This window comes from Pseudoliparis swirei, chromosome 16, assembly GCF_029220125.1.
Source record: "Pseudoliparis swirei isolate HS2019 ecotype Mariana Trench chromosome 16, NWPU_hadal_v1, whole genome shotgun sequence".
Taxonomy (NCBI): Eukaryota; Metazoa; Chordata; class Actinopteri; order Perciformes; family Liparidae; genus Pseudoliparis; species Pseudoliparis swirei.
The window spans coordinates 179,658-201,791 of NC_079403.1; the positions used below are offsets into that span (position 1 = coordinate 179,658).

The 22,134-nt window shown below is 50.8% G+C and overlaps 1 protein-coding gene across 2 annotated transcripts; it reads right to left on the bottom strand.

Moving 5' to 3' along the window:
* Nucleotides 1-319: 319 nt before the first annotated feature.
* Nucleotides 320-21,564, bottom strand: sgtb (small glutamine rich tetratricopeptide repeat co-chaperone beta). Of its 2 annotated transcripts, none has more exons than XM_056434102.1 (12): nt 21,555-21,564; nt 20,645-20,753; nt 20,480-20,583; nt 19,125-19,200; nt 18,923-19,022; nt 18,469-18,573; nt 18,249-18,396; nt 10,227-10,289; nt 10,128-10,165; nt 9,973-10,056; nt 1,304-1,418; nt 320-946 (listed from the first exon to the last, which is right to left on the bottom strand). In XM_056434102.1, the coding sequence occupies exons 2-11, from the start codon at nt 20,742-20,744 to the stop codon at nt 1,313-1,315; spliced, it is 924 nt and encodes a 307-aa protein (XP_056290077.1). In that variant the 5' UTR covers nt 20,745-20,753; nt 21,555-21,564; the 3' UTR covers nt 320-946; nt 1,304-1,312. The 2 variants fall into 2 exon arrangements, with proteins under 2 accessions (XP_056290077.1, XP_056290076.1); XM_056434101.1 differs by having other exon boundaries at nt 320-974.
* Between the last annotated feature and the right edge of the window lie 570 nt (nt 21,565-22,134).

Genomic DNA, 22,134 nt, shown 5'->3' on the forward strand with positions numbered 1-22,134 from the left:
TGACACTCAGGAGTGAAAAACTTCAACGAACACCGGAAGTAAACAAAGTTGCGTTAATTGCGTTAAAATATTTTAGTGCGTTAACACGGCCAAATTAATCACAGATTAACGCGTTAACGCTGACAGCCCTAATATATATTATTATATATTTTGTATATACATAATTATATATATATATCAATAATAGATATATATAAATAATAGATATATAAAATATAAATAATATATAAAATATATGCACTTCAAGGAACACTTCACCCCTCTGTACTCTAAGAAGTATCACTCTCATATTTAGAGAAATGACCACACGTTTCTTTTCAAGACATTTATTCACGTTTTCAGACTAAACATCTGGCTGCCTCAGTATAATAACCTCACCTACCTCCATAACGCATCTACATCTCAAATACCAGATTTAAGAGCATGCAAAACGAACAACCTGTGTACTTCATCGCTCGTTAATGAACAATTAAATATGCTTAAAAGGGAGATATTTATATATATTTCTAGGACACAATGCAGGCTGCAAACGGCTGTCCTCATCCAAACAGTGAAATAGTACTCGTGAAAAGCAGCGATGGGAGTTGACCGGTCTATACAACTCATATTCCACGAGGCGATGTGAATGTGTCCGGTTGCCGTGGGAGACGCAGGACGAGATGCTGGAGGAGTTCTCCCCCTGGCCGAGAGCCGTGGTCATAAAACACGACCTGCAGACTGTGAAGAGCACTGAAGACCGGATACGCCCCCCCCAGAGGGCTGCGTGAGTTCTCTTTCTACGACGAGGTGTTTATTACGATGTTTCTATGTCATATATATATACACGAGTTGTGGGATGCTTCGTCTCTCCGTCGCCACGGTAACGTGCCTCGTCCTCGTCTCTTCATTCCAGCGACGCGATTCAAGAAATGTGAGTAGAGATTGTAAACGATGGTTGTTTCCCTTCCTTGGGAAAACAATAAATAAATGAGAAACTGAAATATTAAAAAAAGGAGAAATAATGCTTGTTAATGATGCAACTCTATCATTTTCTTTCAGCAATTGTTTTGGGCTTTAAATTAAAAAAATATATTATTAACTTAATTATTTGTAATTAATTATAATTCTATATACAGTACATCATTTATTGGATTTAATTATAATTACATTTAATTAAATATAATAACAAGTATTTATCTATACTTTTATTTAAACATAATTAAATAGATAGATATATAGATACAATTAATTGTAATTAATTTAGTTTGACTATAAGTAAATATATATATATATATATCCAATGAATTGTATGGTGAGGAGCCACCTGAGTGCATCAGGCGTCCTCCTCTGCGCTGAAGGAGCGGCTCCTGATGTGGTTCCTCAGCTGCTCGATGAGCTCCGGGTTCTGCTGCTGGATCTGCTGAGCGAACTGCTGGCCGCTGTCAGAGGAGACACACCTGAGTGTACCTGTGTGTACCTGTGTGTACCTGAGTGTGTACCTGTGTGTACCTGAGTGTACCTGAGTGTACGAGTGTGTACCTGAGTGTGTACCTGTGTGTGTACCTGTGTGTACCTGAGTGTGTACCTGTGTGTACCTGAGTGTGTACCTGAGTGTACCTGTGTGTACCTGTGTGTACCTGTGTGTACCTGTGAGTGTACCTGAGTGTGTACCTGAGTGTACCTGTGTGTACCTGAGTGTACCTGAGTGTACCTGAGTGTACGAGTGTGTACCTGAGTGTGTACCTGTGTGTGTACCTGTGTGTACCTGAGTGTGTACCTGTGTGTGTACCTGAGTGTACCTGTGTGTACCTGAGTGTGTACCTGAGTGTACCTGTGTGTGTACCTGTGTGTACCTGAGTGTACCTGTGTGTGTACCTGTGTGTGTACCTGAGTGTACCTGAGTGTACCTGTGTGTACCTGTGTGTACCTGTGTGTACCTGAGTGTACCTGTGTGTACCTGAGTGTGTACCTGAGTGTACCTGAGTGTACCTGTGTGTACCTGTGAGTGTGTACATGTGTGTATACCTGTGGGTGTGTACCTGTGTGTACCTGAGTGTACCTGTGTGTACCTGTGTGTACCTGAGTGTACCTGTGTGTGTACCTGTGTGTGTACCTGAGTGTACCTGTGTGTACCTGAGTGTGTACCTGTGTGTGTACCTGAGTATACCTGTGTACCTGGTGTGCTGTGTGTGTACCTGAGTGTGTACCTGAGTGTACCTGCGTGTACCTGTGTGTACCTGTGTACCTGTATGTGTACCTGTGTGTATGTGTACCTGTGTGTATGTGTACCTGTGTGTACCTGAGTGTACCTGAGTGTGTACCTGTGGGTGTGTACCTGTGTGTGTACCTGAGTGTACCTGTGTGTGTACCTGTGTGTGTACCTGAGTGTGTACCTGAGTGTGTACCTGTGTGTGTACCTGAGTGTACCTGTGTGTGTACCTGTGTGTGTACCTGAGTGTACCTGTGTGTACCTGTGTGTGTACCTGTGTGTACCTGAGTGTACCTGTGTGTACCTGTGTGTGTACCTGTGTGTACCTGAGTGTACCTGTGTGTACCTGTGTGTACCTGTGTGTACCTGAGTGTGTACCTGTGTGTACCTGAGTGTACCTGTGTGTACCAGTACCTGTGTGTATGTGTGCCTGTGTGTACCTGAGTGTACCTGTGTGTACCTGTGTGTGTACCTGAGTGTACCTGTGTGTACCTGAGTGTGTACCTGTGTGTACCTGAGTGTGTACCTGTGTGTGTACCTGTGTGTACCTGTGTGTACCTGTGTGTACCTGAGTGTACCTGTGTGTGTACCTGTGTGTACCTGAGTGTACCTGTGTGTGTACCTGTGTGTGTACCTGTGTACGAGTGTGTACCTGAGTGTACCTGAGTGTACCTGTGTGTACCTGTGTACCTGTGTGTGTACCTGTGTGTACCTGTGTGTGTACCTGGTGTGCCTGTGTGTACCCTGTGTGTACCTGAGGTACCTGTGCCTGGTGTACCTGTGCGTACCTGTGTGTATCTGTGTGTGTGTACCCTGTGTGTACCTGTGTGTACCTGAGTGTGTACCTGTGTGTACCTGTGTGTGTACCTGTGTGTACCTGTGTGTACCTGTGTGTACCTGTGTGTACCTGTGTGTACCTGTGTGTGTACCTGTGTGTACCTGTGTGTACCTGTGTGTACCTGTGTGTGTACCTGTGTGTGTACCTGAGTGTACCTGTGTGTGTACCTGAGTGTACCTGTGTACCTGTGTGTGTACCTGAGTGTACCTGTGTGTGTACCTGAGTGTACCTGTGTGTGTACCTGTGTGTGTACCTGTGTGTGTACCTGAGTGTACCTGTGTGTGTACCTGAGTGTACCTGTGTGTACCTGTGTGTACCTGAGTGTGTACCTGTGTGTGTACCTGAGTGTACCTGAGTGTACCTGAGTGTACCTGTGTGTACCTGAGTGTACCTGTGTGTGTACCTGTGTGTACCTGAGTGTACCTGTGTGTGTACCTGTGTGTACCTGTGTACCTGAGTGTGTACCTGTGTGTGTACCTGAGTGTACCTGTGTGTGTACCTGTGTGTACCTGTGTGTACCTGAGTGTACCTGTGTACCTGTGTGTACCTGAGTGTGTACCTGTGTGTACCTGTGTGTACCTGTGTGTACCTGTGTGTACCTGTGTACCTGTGTGTACCTGAGTGTACCTGTGTGTACCTGTGTGTACCTGTGTGTGTACCTGAGTGTACCTGTGTGTACCTGTGTACCTGTGTGTGTACCTGAGTGTACCTGTGTGTACCTGAGTGTACCTGTGTACGAGTGTGTACCTGTGTGTGTGTACCTGTGTGTGTACCTGTGTGTACCTGTGTGTGTACCTGAGTGTGTACCTGTGTGTACCTGTGTGTACCTGAGTGTACCTGTGTGTGTACCTGAGTGTACCTGTGTGTACCTGAGTGTACCTGAGTGTACCTGAGTGTGTACCTGTGTGTACCTGTGTGTGTACCTGAGTGTACCTGTGTGTACCTGTGTGTACCTGTGTGTGTACCTGTGTGTGTACCTGAGTGTACCTGTGTGTACCTGAGTGTACCTGTGTGTACCTGAGTGTACCTGTGTGTACCTGTGTGTACCTGTGTGTACCTGAGTGTACCTGTGTGTGTACCTGAGTGTGTACCTGTGTGTGTACCTGAGTGTACCTGTGTGTGTACCTGTGTGTACCTGAGTGTACCTGTGTGTACCTGAGTGTGTACCTGTGTGTGTACCTGAGTGTACCTGTGTGTGTACCTGAGTGTGTACCTGAGTGTGTACCTGTGTGTGTACCTGTGTGTACCTGTGTGTACCTGTGTGTACCTGTGTGTACCTGTGTGTACCTGTGTACCTGAGTGTACCTGTGTGTACCTGTGTGTACCTGTGTGTACCTGAGTGTACCTGAGTGTACCTGAGTGTACCTGTGTGTGTACCTGAGTGTACCTGAGTGTGTACCTGTGTGTGTACCTGAGTGTACCTGAGTGTACCTGAGTGTACCTGAGTGTACCTGAGTGTACCTGTGTGTACCTGTGTGTACCTGAGTGTACCTGAGTGTACCTGAGTGTACCTGTGTGTACCTGAGTGTGTGTGTACCTGAGTGTACCTGTGTGTACCTGAGTGTACCTGAGTGTACCTGAGTGTACCTGAGTGTACCTGAGTGTGTGTACCTGTGTGTACCTGTGTACCTGAGTGTGCCTGGAGTGTGTACCTGGAGTGTGCCTGTGTGTGTGCCACTGAGTGTACCTGTGTGTACCTGAGTGTGTACCTGAGTGTACCTGTGTGTGTACCTGTGTGTACCTGTGTGTGTACCTGAGTGTACCTGTGTGTACCTGAGTGTACCTGTGTGTACCTGTGTGTACCTGAGTGTACCTGTGTGTACCTGTGTGTGTACCTGTGTGTACCTGTGTGTGTACCTGAGTGTACCTGTGTGTGTACCTGTGTGTGTACCTGTGTGTACCTGAGTGTACCTGTGTGTGTACCTGTGTGTGTACCTGTGTGTACCTGAGTGTACCTGTGTGTACCTGAGTGTACCTGTGTGTGTACCTGTGTGTGTACCTGAGTGTACCTGAGTGTGTACCTGTGTGTACCTGTGTGTACCTGTGTGTGTACCTGAGTGTACCTGTGTGTGTACCTGAGTGTACCTGTGTGTGTACCTGAGTGTACCTGTGTACCTGTGTGTACCTGTGTGTACCTGTGTGTACCTGTGTGTACCTGTGTGTGTACCTGTGTGTACCTGTGTGTACCTGTGTGTGTACCTGTGTGTACCTGAGTGTACCTGTGTGTACCTGTGTGTGTACCTGTGTGTACCTGAGTGTACCTGTGTGTGTACCTGTGTGTACCTGTGTGTACCTGAGTGTACCTGTGTGTACCTGAGTGTACCTGTGTGTACCTGAGTGTACCTGAGTGTACCTGTGTGTGTACCTGTGTGTACCTGAGTGTGTACCTGTGTACCTGAGTGTGTACCTGTGTGTACCTGTGTACCTGAGTGTGTACCTGAGTGTACCTGAGTGTACCTGAGTGTACCTGTGTGTACCTGAGTGTGTACCTGTGTGTGTACCTGAGTGTGTACCTGAGTGTACCTGTGTGTACCTGAGTGTACCTGTGTACGAGTGTGTACCTGTGTGTGTACCTGTGTGTGTACCTGTGTGTACCTGTGTGTACCTGTGTGTACCTGTGTGTGTACCTGTGTGTGTACCTGTGTGTGTACCTGTGTGTGTACCTGAGTGTACCTGTGTGTACCTGAGTGTACCTGTGTGTACCTGTGTGTACCTGTGTGTGTACCTGTGTGTACCTGTGTGTGTACCTGTGTGTACCTGTGTGTACCTGAGTGTACCTGTGTGTGTACCTGAGTGTGTACCTGTGTGTGTACCTGAGTGTACCTGTGTGTGTGTACCTGTGTGTGTACCTGTGTGTGTACCTGTGTGTGTACCTGAGTGTGTGTACCTGTGTGTACCTGTGTGTACCTGTGTGTACCTGTGTGTGTACCTGTGTGTACCTGTGTGTACCTGTGTGTACCTGTGTGTACCTGTGTGTGTACCTGTGTGTACCTGTGCGTACCTGTGCGTGTACCTGTGTGTACATGTGTGTACCTGTGTGTACATGTGTGTACCTGTGTGTGTACCTGAGTGTGTACCTGAGTGTACCTGAGTGTGTACCTGTGTGTACCTGAGTGTACCTGAGTGTGTACCTGAGTGTGTACCTGTGTGTACCTGTGTACCTGAGTGTACCTGTGTACCTGTGTGTACCTGTGTGTGTACCTGAGTGTACAGAGTGTACCTGTGTGTGCCTGTGTACCTGAGTGTGTACCTGAGTGTGTGTGTGCCTGTTGTACCTGTGTGTACCTGTGTGTGTGTACCTGAGTGTACACAGTGTGTACCTGGTGTACCTGTGTGTACCTGTGTGTGTACCTGTGTGTACCTGAGTGTACCTGTGTGTGTACCTGTGTGTACCTGAGTGTGTACCTGTGTGTGTACCTGAGTGTGTACCTGTGTGTGTACCTGTGTGTACCTGAGTGTACCTGTGTACCTGTGTGTGTACCTGAGTGTACCTGAGTGTACCTGTGTGTACCTGTGTGTACCTGTGTGTACCTGAGTGTACCTGTGTGTACCTGTGTGTACCTGTGTGTGTACGAGTGTGTACCTGAGTGTACCTGTGTGTACCTGAGTGTGTACCTGTGTGTACCTGTGTGTGTACCTGAGTGTACCTGTGTGTACCTGAGTGTACCTGTGTGTGTACCTGTGTGTGTACCTGTGTGTGTACCTGTGTGTACCTGTGTGTGTACCTGTGTGTACCTGAGTGTACGAGTGTGTGTACCTGAGTACCTGAGTGTACCTGTGTGTACCTGAGTGTACCTGTGTGTGTACCTGAGTACCTGTGTGTGTACGAGTGTGTGTACCTGAGTATACCTGTGTACGAGTGTGTACCTGAGTGTACCTGAGTGTGTACCTGTGTGTACCTGTGTGTACCTGAGTGTACCTGTGTGTGTACCTGAGTGTACCTGAGTGTGTACCCGAGTGTGTACCTGTGTGTACCTGTGTGTGTACCTGAGTGTGTACCCGAGTGTGTACCTGTGTGTACCTGTGTGTGTACCTGTGTGTACCTGTGTGTACCTGTGTGTACCTGTGTGTACCTGTGTGTACCTGAGTGTACCTGTGTGTGTACCTGTGTGTACCTGTGTGTGTACCTGTGTGTGTACCTGAGTGTGCAGGTGTGTGCACCTGAGTGTACCTGTGTGTACCTGTGTGTGCTGAGGTCCTGGGTGTACAGTATGTGGCCTGTGTGTACCTGAGTGCCTGAGTGTCACAGTGTGTGTACGTGTAGCTGTGTACCTGTGTGTGTACCTGTGTGTGTACCTGAGTGTGTACCTGAGTGTGTACCTGAGTGTACCTGTGTGTACCTGAGTGTACCTGTGTGTACCTGAGTGTACCTGTGTGTGTACCTGAGTGTACCTGTGTGTACCTGAGTGTGTACCTGTGTGTACATGTGTGGCACCTGAGTGTGTACCTGAGTGTACCTGTGTGGCCTGTGTGACCTGAGTGTGCAGTGTGTCTGAGTGTGTGTTGCCTGTGTGTGTACCTGAGTGTGTACCTGTGTGTACAGTGTGTGTACCTAGGTGTACCTGTGTGTGTGTGTACCTGAGTGTACACCTGTGTACCTGTGTGTACCTGAGTGTACCTGTGTGTGTACCTGAGTGTACCTGTGTGTGTACCTGTGTGTACCTGAGTGTACCTGAGTGTACCTGTGTGTACCTGAGTGTACCTGTGTGTGTACCTGTGTGTACCTGTGTACCTGTGTACCTGTGTGTGTACCTGAGTGTACCTGTGTGTACCTGAGTGTGTGTGTGTGTGTGTACCTGTGTGTACCTGAGTGTACCTGTGTGTGTACCTGAGTGTACCTGTGTGTGTACCTGTGTGTGTACCTGAGTGTACCTGTGTGTGTGTACCTGAGTGTGTACCTGTGTGTACCTGTGTGTACCTGAGTGTGTACCTGTGTGTACCTGTGTGTACCTGTGTGTGTACCTGAGTGTGTACCTGAGAGTGTGTACCTGAGTGTACCTGTGTGTGTACCTGAGTGTGTACCTGAGTGTGTACCTGTGTGTGTACCTGAGTGTGTACCTGAGTGCCACAGGTGTACTGTGTGTACCTGAGTGTACCTGTGTGTACCTAGGTGTACCTGTGTGTACCTGTGTACCACAAGTGTGTACTGTGTACGAGTGTGTACCTGAGTGTACCTGTGTGTACCTGAGTGTACCTGTGTGTACCTGTGTGTGTACCTGTGTGTGTACCTGAGTGTACCTGTGTGTGTACCTGTGTGTACCTGTGTGTACCTGTGTGTGTACCTGTGTGTACCTGTGTGTGTACCTGAGTGTACCTGTGTGTACCTGTGTGTACCTGTGTGTACCTGTGTACCTGTGTGTGTACCTGTGTGTGTACCTGAGTGTACCTGTGTGTACCTGTGTGTACCTGTGTGTACCTGTGTGTGTACCTGAGTGTACCTGTGTGTGTACCTGTGTGTACCTGAGTGTACCTGTGTGTGTACCTGAGTGTACCTGTGTGTGTACCTGAGTGTACCTGAGTGTACCTGTGTGTGTACCTGTGTGTGTACCTGAGTGTACCTGTGTGTACCTGTGTGTGTACCTGTGTGTACCTGAGTGTACCTGTGTGTACCTGTGTGTGTACCTGTGTGTACCTGAGTGTACCTGTGTGTGTACCTGAGTGTACCTGTGTGTACCTGTGTGTACCTGTGTGTGTACCTGAGTGTGTACCTGTGTGTGTACCTGAGTGTGTACCTGTGTGTGTACCTGTGTGTGTACCTGAGTGTGTACCTGAGTGTGTACCTGTGTGTGTACCTGAGTGTGTACCTGTGTGTGTACCTGAGTGTACCTGTGTGTACCTGTGTGTACCTGTGTGTACCTGTGTGTGTACCTGAGTGTACCTGTGTGTGTGTACACATGTGTACTGTGTACCTGTGTACCTGTGTGTGTACCTGAGTGTACCTGTGTGTGTACCTGTGTGTGTACCTGAGTGTACCTGAGTGTGTACCTGTGTGTACCTGAGTGTACCTGTGTGTACCTGAGTGTACCTGTGTGTGTACCTGAGTGTACCTGTGTGTGTACCTGTGTGTGTACCTGTGTGTACCTGTGTACCTGAGTGTACCTGTGTGTGTACCTGAGTGTACCTGTGTGTACCTGTGTGTACCTGAGTGTGTACCTGTGTGTACCTGAGTGTACCTGTGTGTGTACCTGAGTGTACCTGTGTGTACCTGTGTGTGTACCTGAGTGTACCTGTGTGTACCTGAGTGTACCTGTGTGTGTGTACCTGTGTGTGTACCTGAGTGTACCTGTGTGTACCTGAGTGTGTACCTGTGTGTGTACCTGAGTGTACCTGTGTGTGTACCTGTGTGTGTACCTGAGTGTACCTGTGTGTGTACCTGTGTGTGTACCTGAGTGTACCTGTGTGTGTACCTGAGTGTACCTGTGTGTACCTGAGTGTACCTGTGTGTGTACCTGTGTGTACCTGAGTGTACCTGTGTGTGTACCTGAGTGTACCTGTGTGTGTACCTGAGTGTGTACCTGTGTGTGTACCTGAGTGTACCTGTGTGTGTACCTGAGTGTACCTGAGTGTACCTGTGTGTACCTGTGTGTGTACCTGAGTGTACCTGTGTGTACCTGTGTGTACCTGAGTGTACCTGTGTGTACCTGAGTGTGTACCTGTGTGTGTACCTGTGTGTGTACCTGTGTACCTGAGTGTACCTGTGTGTGTACCTGTGTGTACCTGTGTGTGTACCTGTGTGTACCTGTGTGTACCTGAGTGTACCTGTGTGTGTACCTGAGTGTACCTGTGTGTGTACCTGTGTGTACCTGTGTGTGTACCTGAGTGTACCTGTGTGTGTACCTGAGTGTACCTGTGTGTGTACCTGTGTGTACCTGTGTGTACCTGTGTGTACCTGAGTGTACCTGTGTGTGTACCTGTGTGTACCTGAGTGTACCTTACTACTACTTACGCTTCTATTAAGCTGGAGATGTCCGACAGCCCGCCCACTCCTGCTGCCGGACCCCCGACTGCATTGGACATCATCCCCGACATGCTGACAGGGACACGGAGTGTCACACCGTCTGTCTTCCCCTTCAGAGGGAAGACAGACGGTGTGACACTCACAGCTGCTGCACTTGTTGGTTCTGCATCACGCTGGCAGCCTGAGGACACACACACACACACTGTGACTCAGAGAGGATAGACACACACACTCATGCTCACCATGCTGATGAAGGCGGGGTTGTTGATTAAACTCGCCATGTCGAATCCCAATCCAGCCGCTATCTGTGGCACACACACACACACACTTAAGTGTATCACACATATCCTGTAGTACATGTGTTCTATGTGTATATGTGAGTATTATACAACACATATCCTGTAGTACATGTGTTCTATATATATATGTGAGTATTATACAACACATATCCTGTAGTACATGTGTTCTATATATATATGTGAGTATTATTCAACACATATCCTGTAGTACATGTGTTCTATGTGTATATGTGAGTATTATTCAACACATATCCTGTAGTACATGTGTTCTATATATATATGTGAGTATTACTCAACACATAACCTGTAGGATTTGTTTTGGTAGAGAGGTGTGTCCTGTTTACTGACACCTGAATCTTCACTGATTGGACGAGCGCTCATCACCTGGTTTCAATTGAATACCAACGAGCAAGGGGTGGTGGCAACGCGGCTGGAGGTAATTGGCACCAACATGGGCTCATAACCGGATCGGGTCTTTAGCGTCAGCTGTAGCGTCATCGGACGAAGACTCGGAGGACAAAGACATAGGAGTCTTCCGTTGGAGTCGAGACTCGGAGGACAAAGACATAGGAGTCTTCCGTTGGAGTCGAGACTCGGGAGGACAAAGACATAGGAGTCTTCCGTTGGAGTCGAGACTGGAGGACAAAGACATAGGAGTCTTCCGTTGGGTCGAGACTCGGAGGACAAAGACATAGGAGTCTTCCGTTGGAGTCGAGACTCGGAGGACAAAGACATAGGAGTCTTCCGTTGGAGTCGAGACTCGAGGACAAAGACATAGAGTCTTCCGTTGGGTCGAGACTCGGAGGACAAAGACATAGGAGTCTTCCGTTGGAGTCGAGACTGGAGGACAAAGACATAGGAGTCTTCCGTTGGGTCGAGACTCGGAGGACAAAGACATAGGGTCCTCCGTTGGAGTCGAATCTCGGAGGACAAAGACATAGGAGTCTTCCGTTGGAGTCGAGACTGGGACAAAGACATAGGAGTCTTCCGTTGGGTCGAGACTCGGAGGACAGACATAGGGTCTTCCGTTGGAGTCGAGACTGGGAGGACAAGACATAGGAGTCTTCCGTTGGAGTCGAGACTGGAGGACAAAGACATAGGAGTCTTCCGTTGGAGTCGAGACTGGGAGGACAAAGACATAGGAGTCTTCCGTTGGGTCGAGACTGGAGGACAAAGACATAAGGTCTTCCGTTGGGTCGAGACTGAGGACAAAGACATAGGAGTCTTCCGTTGGAGTCGAGACTCGGAGGACAAAGACATAGAGTCTTCCGTTGGAGTCGAGACTGAGGACAAAGACATAGGAGTCTTCCGTTGGGAGTCGAGACTCGGAGGACAAAGACATAGGAGTCTTCCGTTGGAGTCGAGACTCGGAGGACAAAGACATAGGAGTCTTCCGTTGGAGTCGAGACTCGGAGGACAAAGACATAGGAGTCTTCCGTTGGAGTCGAGACTCGGAGGACAAAGAAGGAGTCTTCCGTTGGTCGAGACTGAGGACAAAGACATCAGAGTCTTCCGTTGGAGTCTTCGTAGGCTGTGTATTCCACCATTTAGTGAATATGTGTGTCTTTTCCATACCTGTGCGTATCTCTCCTCGTAGTTCCTATAGGACTCGTTCATTCATGTGCGGAACCCTCCTCGGTTCTCCTTCCTACCCGTTCTACTCACCCAGCACCTTGTCACAGGAGGCCTCTGGAGCGGTCAGTCAGCCAACCGCAAGGCGGTTTCATCTCTTTGCCATGGAGCAGTCGCTTGACTTCCTGGCTCTCACTGAGACCTGGATCACAGCAGACAACCTACCCGGCTGCTCTCTGCTCGGCCTTCTCCTTCAGCCACACCAGACCCTCTGGTCGGGGTGGAGCTCAAATTCTCCTCTCACCCACATGGTGTTTCTCTACCCGCTTCCACTCTTTATCCCACTGACTCTTGAGTTTCACATGGTTGTTCTCTACCGTCCCCCTGGTTCTTTGGGAGATTTCTTGGAAGAGCTAGACGCCCTCCTGTCGAACTTCTCTGAACCAGCCCCCGCTCATCCTTCTGGGTGACTTCAACATCCAGACAGAGAAGTCATGTGATCTATTACTCTTACTGTCTTCCTTTAACCTCTCACTCAGTCCCTCCCCTCCCACTCACAAAGCCGGCAACCGCCTTGACTACATGTCCACTAGAAACTGCTCTACCTCCAACCTCACTGTAACTCCTCTCCATGTCTCTGACCACTTCTTCATCTCTTACTCTCTCGCTCTCTGGTACTGACAACCCACCCTTATCTACAGACTCTGCACCTGTACGGCGCAACATTCGCACCCTCTGTCCCTCCTCCCTGGCCTCCTCTGTCCTATCTGCTCTCCCCTCAACTGGCTCCTTCTCACTCATGCAGCCTAACTCTGCCACAGACACTCTCCTCTCTTCCCTGTCTTCATCTCTTGATTCTCTTTGTCCTTTTAAGACCGACCGGTTTAAATCCTCTCCTCTCCGTGGTTGTGTCCGGACTGGTCGCCGAGAGAGCCACCCTCGGCGGCGGAAGAAAATGGCGAAAAACGAATCAAGCGGAAGACTTGCACTTCTCTCCTCCTTCTCTTCCTCTATATCTGCAGCCAAAAGCTCGTTCTACCTGACCAAAATTCAGTCTTCCTTCTCTAACCCTAAAAAACTCTTCTCTATCTTTTCCAACCTCCTTGATCCCCTGGCCCCTCCTCCTTCCACCTTCTGCCACTTTGTGACTACTTTACAAACAAGATAGGCGACATCCGCTCCTCCTTTACTCATCCATCTTCTATCACCTCACCAACACTAACTTCTTCATCCCCTCTCTTTCCTCTTTCACCCCTGTCTCCCAATCAAGTTCTTAGCTTGGTGACCTCCGCTGACCGACCACCTGCGCCCTTGACCCCGTCCCGTCTCCCATTCTCCAGGCTGTTGCTCCTGACATTCTGACCTTCCTCACCCATCTTATTAACAGCTCCCTCTCAACTGGCTGTTTCCCTCTGAAGGAGGCGAGAGTCAACCCTCTCCTGAAACCACCTCGACCGTCTGGAGTGGAGCAACAGCAACTACAGACGGTCTCTCTTCTTCCTTTCTCTCAAAACTCTGGAGCGAGCTCTCTTGAGCCAAGTGTCCTCCTGTCTCCACAGTAACGACCTTCTTGACCCTCACCAGTCTGGAGTCAAGGCCACTCGACAGAGACTGGCCTCCTTGCTGAGCAGCTTCACACTGCTAGAGCAGCCTCTCTCTCCTCTGTCCTTATCCTTCACTCTGCTAGAGCATCCTCTCTCCTCTGTCCTTATCCTTCACTCTGCTAGAGCAGCCTCTCTCTCCTCTGTCCTTGTCCTTCACTCTGCTAGAGCAGCCTCTCTCCTCTGTCCTTATCCTTCACTCTCCTAGAGCAGCCTCTCTCTCCTCTGTCCTTATCCTTCACTCTCCTAGAGCAGCCTCTCTCTCCTCTGTCCTTATCCTTCTAGACCTTTCTGCAGCATTTGACACCGTGAACCACCAGATCCTGATCTCTTCTCTTCAGGACCTGGGATCTCAGGCACTGCACTCGCGCTTTTCTCTTCCTACCTTAACGACCACACTTACCAGGTAACTTGGAGAGGATCTGTGTCTGATCCTTGTCCTCTCACTATGGGGTTCCTCAAGGCTCCGTCCTGGGTCCCCTCCTCTTCCTCTCACTATGGGGTCGCCCAAGGCTCTGTCTCCTCTCACTGTGGGGTCCCTCAGGCTCCGTCCTGGGTCCCCTCCTCTTCCCTCTCTCCTCTCACTATGGGGTTCCTCAAGGCTCCGTCCTGGGTCCCTCCTCTTCCTCTCACTATGGCAAGGCTCCTCACTGTGGGGTCCCTCAAGGCTCGTCCTGGGTCCCCTCACCCGTCCTGGGTCCCTCCTCTTCCTCTCACTATGGGGTCCTCAAGGCTCCGTCCTGGGTCCCCTCCTGTCCTGGGTCCCTCCTCTTCCTCTCACTATGGGGTCCCTCAAGGCTCCGACCTGGGTCCCTCCTCTTCCTCTCACTGGGGTCCTCAAGGCTCCGTCCTGGTCCCTCCTCTTCCTCACCTGGGTCCCCTCCTCTTCCTCTCACTATGGGGTTCCTCAAGGCTCGTCCTGGGTCCCCTCTTCCTCTCACTATGGGGTCCCCAAGGCCCTCAAGGCTCGTCCCTCCTGGGTCCCCTCCTCTTCCTCTCACTGTGGGGTCCCCCAAGGCTCAGTCCTGGGTCCCTCCTCTTCCTCTCACTATTCCTCAAGGCTCCGTCCTGGGTCCCCCTCTTCCCTCTCCGTCCTGGGTCCCTCCTCTTCCCTCTCACTATGGGGTCCCTCAAGGCTCCGTCCTGGGTCCCTCCTCTTCCCTCACTATAGTCCCCAAGGCTCCTCTTCCCTCTCACTATGGGGTTCCTCAAGGCTCCGTCCTGGGTCCCCCTCTCTTCCTCTCACTGCTCACGGGGTCCCCAAGGCTCGTCCTGGGTCCCCTCCTCTTCCTCTCTGCTGGGGTTCCTCAGGCGTCCTGGGTCCCCTCCTCTTCCTCTATAGGGTTCCTCAGGCTCAGTCCTGGGTCCCTCCTCTTCCTCACTATGGGGTCCTCAAGGCTCCGTCCTGGTTCCCCTCCTCTTCCTCTCACTATGCTTGGTCCCCAAGGCTCCGTCCTGGGTCCCTCCTCTTCCTCTGGCTCCGTCCTGGGTCCCTCCTCTTCCCTCTCTGCCTCCTCTTCCTCTCACTATGGGGTTCCTCAGGGCTCGGGTCCCTCCTCTTCCTCTCCTGGGTCCCCTCAAGGCTCCGTCCTGGGTCCCCTCCTGTTCCTCTCACTATGGGGTTCCTCAAGGCTCCGTCCTGGGTCCCTCCTCTTCCTCCCTCCTCTCTCACTATGGGGTCCCTCAGGCTCCGTCCTGGGTCCCTCCTCTTCCTCTCACTGTGGGGTCCCTCAAGGCTCCGTCCTGGGTCCCCTCCTTCCTCTCACTATGGGGTCCCTCAACTCCTCTCCCCAAGGCTCCATCCTGGGTCCCTCTCTTCCTCTCACTGTAGGGGTTCCTCAAGGCTCCGTCCTGGGTCCCCTCTCCCTCTCACTAAGGGTCCCTCAAGGCTCCGTCCTGGGTCCCTCCTCTTCCTCTCACTGTGGGGGTCCCTCAAAGGCTCCGTCCTGGGTCCCCTCCTCTTCCCTCTCACTATGGGGTCCCTCAAGGCTCCGTCCTGGGTCCCTCCTCTTCCTCTCACTATGGGGTTCCTCAAGGCTCCGTCCTGGGTCCCTCCTCTTCCTCACTATGGGGTCCTCAAGGCTCCGTCCTGGGTCCCTCCTCTCTTCCTCTCACTATGGGGTCCTCAGGCTCCGTCCTGGGTCCCTCCTCTTCCTCTCACTATGGGGTTCCTCAAGGCTCTGGTCCTGGGTCCCCTCCTCTCCCTCTCACTATGGGGTCCTCAGGCTCCGTCCTGGGTCCCCTCCTCTTCCTCTCACTATGGGGTCCCCAAGGCTCCGTCCTGGGTCCCTCCTCTTCCTCTCACTATGGGGGGTCCCTCAGGCTCCGTCTGGGTCCCCTCCTCTTGTCCCCAAGGCTCCGTCCTGGGTCCCTCCTCTTCCTCTCACTATGGGGTCCCCAAGGCTCCGTCCTGGGTCCCCTCCTCTTCCTCTCACTATGGGGTCCCCAAGGCTCCGTCCTGGGTCCCTCCTCTTCCTCTCCCCTCCTCTCTCTCACTATGGGGTCCTCAAGGCTCCGTCCTGGGTCCCTCCTCTTCCTCTCACTATGGGGTCCCTCAAGGCTCCGTCCTGGGTCCCTCCTCTTCCTCTCACTATGGGGTTCCTCAAGGCTCGTCCTGGGTCCCCTCCTCTTCCCTCTCACTATGGGGTCCTCAGGCTCAAATCCTGGGTCCCCTCCTCTTCCTCCTCTCACTATGGGGTTCCTCAAGGCTCCGTCCTGGGTCCCCTCCTCTTCCTCCTTCACTATGGGTCCTCAAGGCTCCGTCCTGGGTCCCTCCTCTTCCTCACTATGGGGTCCTCACTCCGTCCTGGGTCCCTCTCTTCCTCCTCACTATGGGGTTCCTCAAGGCTCGTCCTGGGTCCCCTCCTCTTCCTCACTATGGGGTTCCTCAGGGCTCAAGTCCTGGGTCCCCTCCTCTTCCTCCTGCCTTGGGGTCCTCAGGGTCCTGGGTCCCTCCTCTTTCCTCTCACTATGGGGTCCCCCAAGGGAGCTCCGTCTGGGTCCCCTCCTCTTCCTCTCACTATGAGGTCCCTCAAGGCTCGTCCTGGGTCCCTCCTCTTCCTCTCACTATGGGGTCCTCAAGGCTCAGTCCTGGGTCCCTCCTCTTCCTCTCACTATGGGGTTCCTCAAGGCTCCGTCCTGGGTCCCTCCTCTTCCTCTCCCTGTGGGGTTCCTCAAGGCTCCGTCCTGGGTCCCTCCTCCCTCTCACTATGGGTCCCCAGGCTCCGTCCTGGGTCCCTCTTCCTCTCATGGGGTCCTCAAGGCTCCACTTCCTCTCACTATGGGGTCCTCCGTCCTGGGTCCCTCCTCTTCCTCTCACTCCCCAAGGCTCAGTCCTGGGTCCCTCTTCCCTCTCACTATGGGGTCCTCAAGGCTCCGTCCTGGGTCCCTCCTCTTCCCCTCTCTCACTGGGGTCCTCAAGGCTCCGTCCTGGGTCCTCCTCTTCCTCTCACTGAGGCTCCTGGGTCCCCTCCTCTTCCTCTCACTATGGGGTCCCTCAAGGCTCCGTCCTGGGTCTCCTCCTCTTCCTCTCACTATGGGGTTCCTCAAGGCTCTGTCCTGGGTCCCTCCTCTTCACCTCTCACTATGGGGTTCTCAAGGCTCCGTCCTGGGTCCCCTCCTCTTCTCTCTGTACACAAATTCTCTCGGCTCTGTCATTCGTTCGCATGGCTTCTCCTACCATAGCTATGCTGATGACACCCAACTGATCTTCTCGTTTCCACCATCCGAAACACGGGTGGTGGCGCGAATCTCTGCCTGTCTGACCGACATCTCTCAGTGGATGTCTGCTCACCACCTGAAGATCAACCCTGACAAGACCGAGCTACTATTCCTTCGAAAGGCTCCCCACCCATGACCTGACTACCACCTTCAACAGCTCTGTGTTGGCCCTACCCTGACTGCCAGGAACCTCGGGTGACACTAGACAGTCAACTCTCCCTGATGGCCAACATCACTGTGACGCAGCAGCGTTCCTGTAGGTACATGCTGCACAACATCAGGAGAGCACGGCCTCTTCTTACTCAGAAGGCGGCGCGGGTTCTGGTCAGGCTCTGATCATTTCACGCCTTGACTACTGCAACCTCCTCCTGGCTGGTCTACCCGCTAAGGCCATCCGACCTCTGCAGCTCATCCAGAATGCAGCAGCTGGTCTTCAGCCTCCCGAAATTCACCCACCACTCCGCTCCTCCGATCTCTTCACTGGTTACGGTGGCTGCCGCATCCGCTTCAAAACACTGGTTCTTGGTACCCGTGCTCTGAGCGGATCGGGCCCGTCCTACATCCGGGATATGGTCACACCGTACACCCGGCACGTTCGCTCCGGCTCGGCAACCCAATCGTCTTGTGACTCCGTCACCTCGAGCTAATCACTCTACATCCAGACTGTTGCTGTCCTGCTCCTCAGTGGTGGAACGAGCTCCCCACTGACATCAGGACAGCAGAAAGTCTCTACATCTTCCGCCGGAGACTGAAAACACATCTTTTCCGACTATCTGGATTAAAACACAGATTTGCACTTCAGTGGCACTTATTGTGGTGCTTTTGTGGTTCGGCTGAGTTGAGGAAGTGTTGCTTCCTGTGTTCTTGTAGTTCTTGGTTTGTACTCTAGGTTGAATGCACTTATTGTAAGTCGCTTTGGATAACAGCGTCTGCTAAATGACATGTAATGTAATGTAATGTTCTATATATATATGTGAGTATTACTCAACACTTATCCTGTAGTACATGTGTTCTATATATATATGTGAGTATTATACAACACATATCCTGTAGTATATGTGTGTATATGTACATGTTCTCTGGGGCTGGAGGCTTCCTTCTGCTTCTGCTCCACGACCTTCAGGTTGGCCTTGTAGGTGTCGTTGTCGGGGTCCAGCACCAGAGCTTTCTTGAAGTGGGTGATTGCCTCTGGGTACTTGGTCATGGCCGTCAACGCCAAGCTGTAAACGCCCACAGTGAGAAGGTCATATTGGACCCGTACCGTGATGCATTGTGGGTCGCTGTGGGCTCACCCCATGCGGCCGTAGGCCTTGCTGTAGGCCGGGTCGATGCCGATGGCGCGCTCGCAGTCGGCCGTGGCGTCGCGGTAGCTGCCCAGCTTACTGTGAGCGGCAGCTCTATGGAGAGGGAAGGTACGCCAGGTACACCACCAAAAACACCGTGTATATACACATACATGTATATGTATAAACATACATTTATATAAAACCACAATATATATATGAAAATATTTATATAAACATAAATATTTTTATATATGTATATATAAATATTTATATATACATATATTTACATAAATATATATATTTATGTATAATTATACTTTGATAAAAATATACATTTGTATATATATATATTTGTATAAATATATATATATATCACCGGAAAACATCAATACAATCACGATATATAAATATATTTATATATATATATAAATATTTATATATATAAACATAGTGTCCATACCTGTTGCAGTAGTACACAGCGTTCCTCAGGTCCAGATCAATGGCCGCCGTGTAACACTCCACTGCACACCTGTAGTTCTCCTCCTTCATGTGATTGTTCCCTAAAAATAAAATACTGGATGTCCTACAACATGGCTGCTGTTGAGAGCTACAGGTGTACAGGTGTACAGGAGTACAGGTATACAGGTGTCACACTTCCTCACCTTCGTTCTTCAGCTGTTCTGCTCGTTCCATGTCCTCCGGAGACGGAGAACTCTCTGGAGCGCTGAGGTTGTCATTCTGAGCAGAACGGGATAGTCATGTTAGTGCAGGAACCCGGAGAACCATGTTCTATGTTAGAACAGGAACACAGAGAACCATGTTCTATGTCAGGGCACCATGTTCTCGGGGGAACTCGTGAAACCATGTTCTCAGTGGAACCCGTGGAACCATGTTCTCGGGGAACCCGTGGAACCTTGTTCTCGAGGAACCCGTGGAACCATGTTCTCGGTGGAACTCGTGGAACCATGTTCTCGGTGGAACCTGTGGAACCATGTTCTCGGGGAACCCGTGGAACCTTGTTCTCGTGGAACCTTGTTCTCGAGGAACCCGTGGAACCATGTTCTCGGGGAACCCGTGGAACCTTGTTCTCGAGGAACCCGTGGAACCATGTTCTCGGGGAACCCGTGGAACCTTGTTCTCGTGGAACCTTCTTCTCGAGGAACCCGTGGAACCATGTTCTCGGTGGAACCATGTTCTCGAGGAACCCGTGGAACCATGTTCTCGGTGGAACCCGTGGAACCATGTTCTTGGGGAACCTTGTTCTCGAGGAACCCGTGGAACCTTGTTCTCAAGGAACCCGTGGAACCATGTTCTCGGGGAACCCGTTGAACCTTGTTCTCGAGGAACCCGTGGAACCATGTTCTCGGTGGAACCATGTTCTCGGTGGAACCCGTGGAACCATGTTCTCGGGGAACCCGTGGAACCATGTTCTCGGTGGAACCCGTGGAACCATGTTCTCGGTGGAACCCGTTGAACCTTGTTCTCGGGGAACCCGTGGAACCATGTTCTCGGGGAACCTTGTTCTCGAGGAACCCGTGGAACCTTGTTCTCGAGGAACCCGTGGAACCATGTTCTCGGGGAACCCGTTGAACCTTGTTCTCGAGGAACCCGTGGAACCATGTTCTCGGTGGAACCCGTGGAACCATGTTCTCGGGGAACCCGTGGAACCATGTTCTCGGTGGAACCCGTGGAACCATGTTCTCGGGGAACCCGTGGAACCATGTTCTCGGTGGAACCCGTGGAACCATGTTCTCGGGGAACCCGTTGAACCTTGTTCTCGGGGAACCCGTGGAACCATGTTCTCGGGGAACCCGTGGAACCATGTTCTCGGGGAACCCGTGGAACCATGTTCTCGGGGAACCCGTGGAACCATGTTCTCGGGGAACCCGTGGAACCTTGTTCTCGGGGAACCCGTGGAACCGTGTTCTCGGGGAACCCGTGGAACCGTGTTCTCGGTGGAACCCGTGGAACCGTGTTCTCGGTGGAACCCGTGGAACCGTGTTCTCGGGGAACCCACCGTCAGCAGCGAGCTGGTGAAGATGGCGGCGAGCGGCCGCGTGACGGCGAGGTGGCGTTCACTGGAGCTGATCCTGAAGGTCGTCTCCAGACACTGGATCGCCACTGAGGACACAGAGCACAGCGTGAGGGGACGCTGTTGTTGTTGTTGTTGTTGATGACCAACCTTCGAGGCTCTCCTGCTCGTCAGAGTTCAGAGCGCCGCGGTGCGTCTGATCTCGAAGGAACTGCACGATAGAGAACGCCAGACGCCTCTCCACGGCCATGTTTACCTGCTGCACACACACACACACACACACATATACACACGTACACACATATACACACGCACACACACACACAGTTATTCTGGATGTGTGTGTTTTATGGCCTTCAGGAGGCTGCTGTGCTCAAGGTTCTCGTTTCCATGACGACTCGCAGGTGGATGAAAGCAAACGGCTATAAACTGGATGTTGGAATATTTGTATTTATATAAATATATTAGTTATTCCTCTAAATCCAGTCGGGGGGGGGGGCTGATGTGCTGAACATGATTCATGGACTCAAACACATCAAGTGTCCATCACGTGCACGGCGTTCATCACGTGCACGTTTCGGGGGTTCGCCCCTCAGTGTTGACGTAAACGCAGCGATGCAGAAGCTGTGACGTAATACCACAACGGGAGACCATATGTATATATATTTATTTATTTATTTTAAAAATAAATAATGTAATACAAAATAAAATACTAATAATTTAAAAAATGTATATATATTAAAAAATGTATAAATGATTAACCTTTAAAAAATATATATTATTGGTATTTAAATACAATAATAGAAGTAATAAAAAAAAGAATAGTCATAATAATTACAAAAAATATATATATATATTTAATACAATGTATTCAAGAAAACATCACCACTGTGTGTCATACATAATAAAGCTTGTGCCGTCCGGTCAGGAAAACAAGGCTCGCGCCCGGTGCAGCTAACACACACATACCTCCCCCCCCCCCCACACACACCCTGCAACCTTCAAACCCCAGCAAGCCGATGTATAAATAACATCGTTCCAAAGAAGCCATCCCGCCTACCTGAGCTCTTCTCCAGCTGCTGCTCACCGCGTCATGAGGACCTGTGTCGGATGTGATCTTCTTCTGCGCATGCGCCCGTAACACCGGAACTCAGAAGCGGTGTGTGTGTGTGCGCACAGAGGGAGCCCGCTGCTGATGCTGCCTGCGCAGTAAGAGGAGAAGAAACTTCTTGGCTTTGATTTAGATTTTAAGTTATTTTTGTTGTTGCACAGAATAAAGATCAAAGGGCCGCATGAACCCGGCGGCACGTGGCCTCCGGAGAGTTGAGGTGCGCCAGGCTCTCTGCAGGTACATATACATATATACAAATATACACTACCGTTCAAAAGTTTGGGGTCATCCAGACAATTTCGTGTCTTCCATGAAAACTCACTTTTAGTTATAAATTAATTGAACATTTCATAGAACATATAGTCAAGACATTGACAAGGTTAGAAATAATGATAAATATTTGAAGTATTAATTTTGTTCTTCAAACTTCAAGCTCAAAGGAAGGCCAGTTATTGCTTATATCACCAGCATAACTGTTTTCAGCTGTGCTAACATAATTGCACAAGGGTTTTCTAATCAGACATTAGTC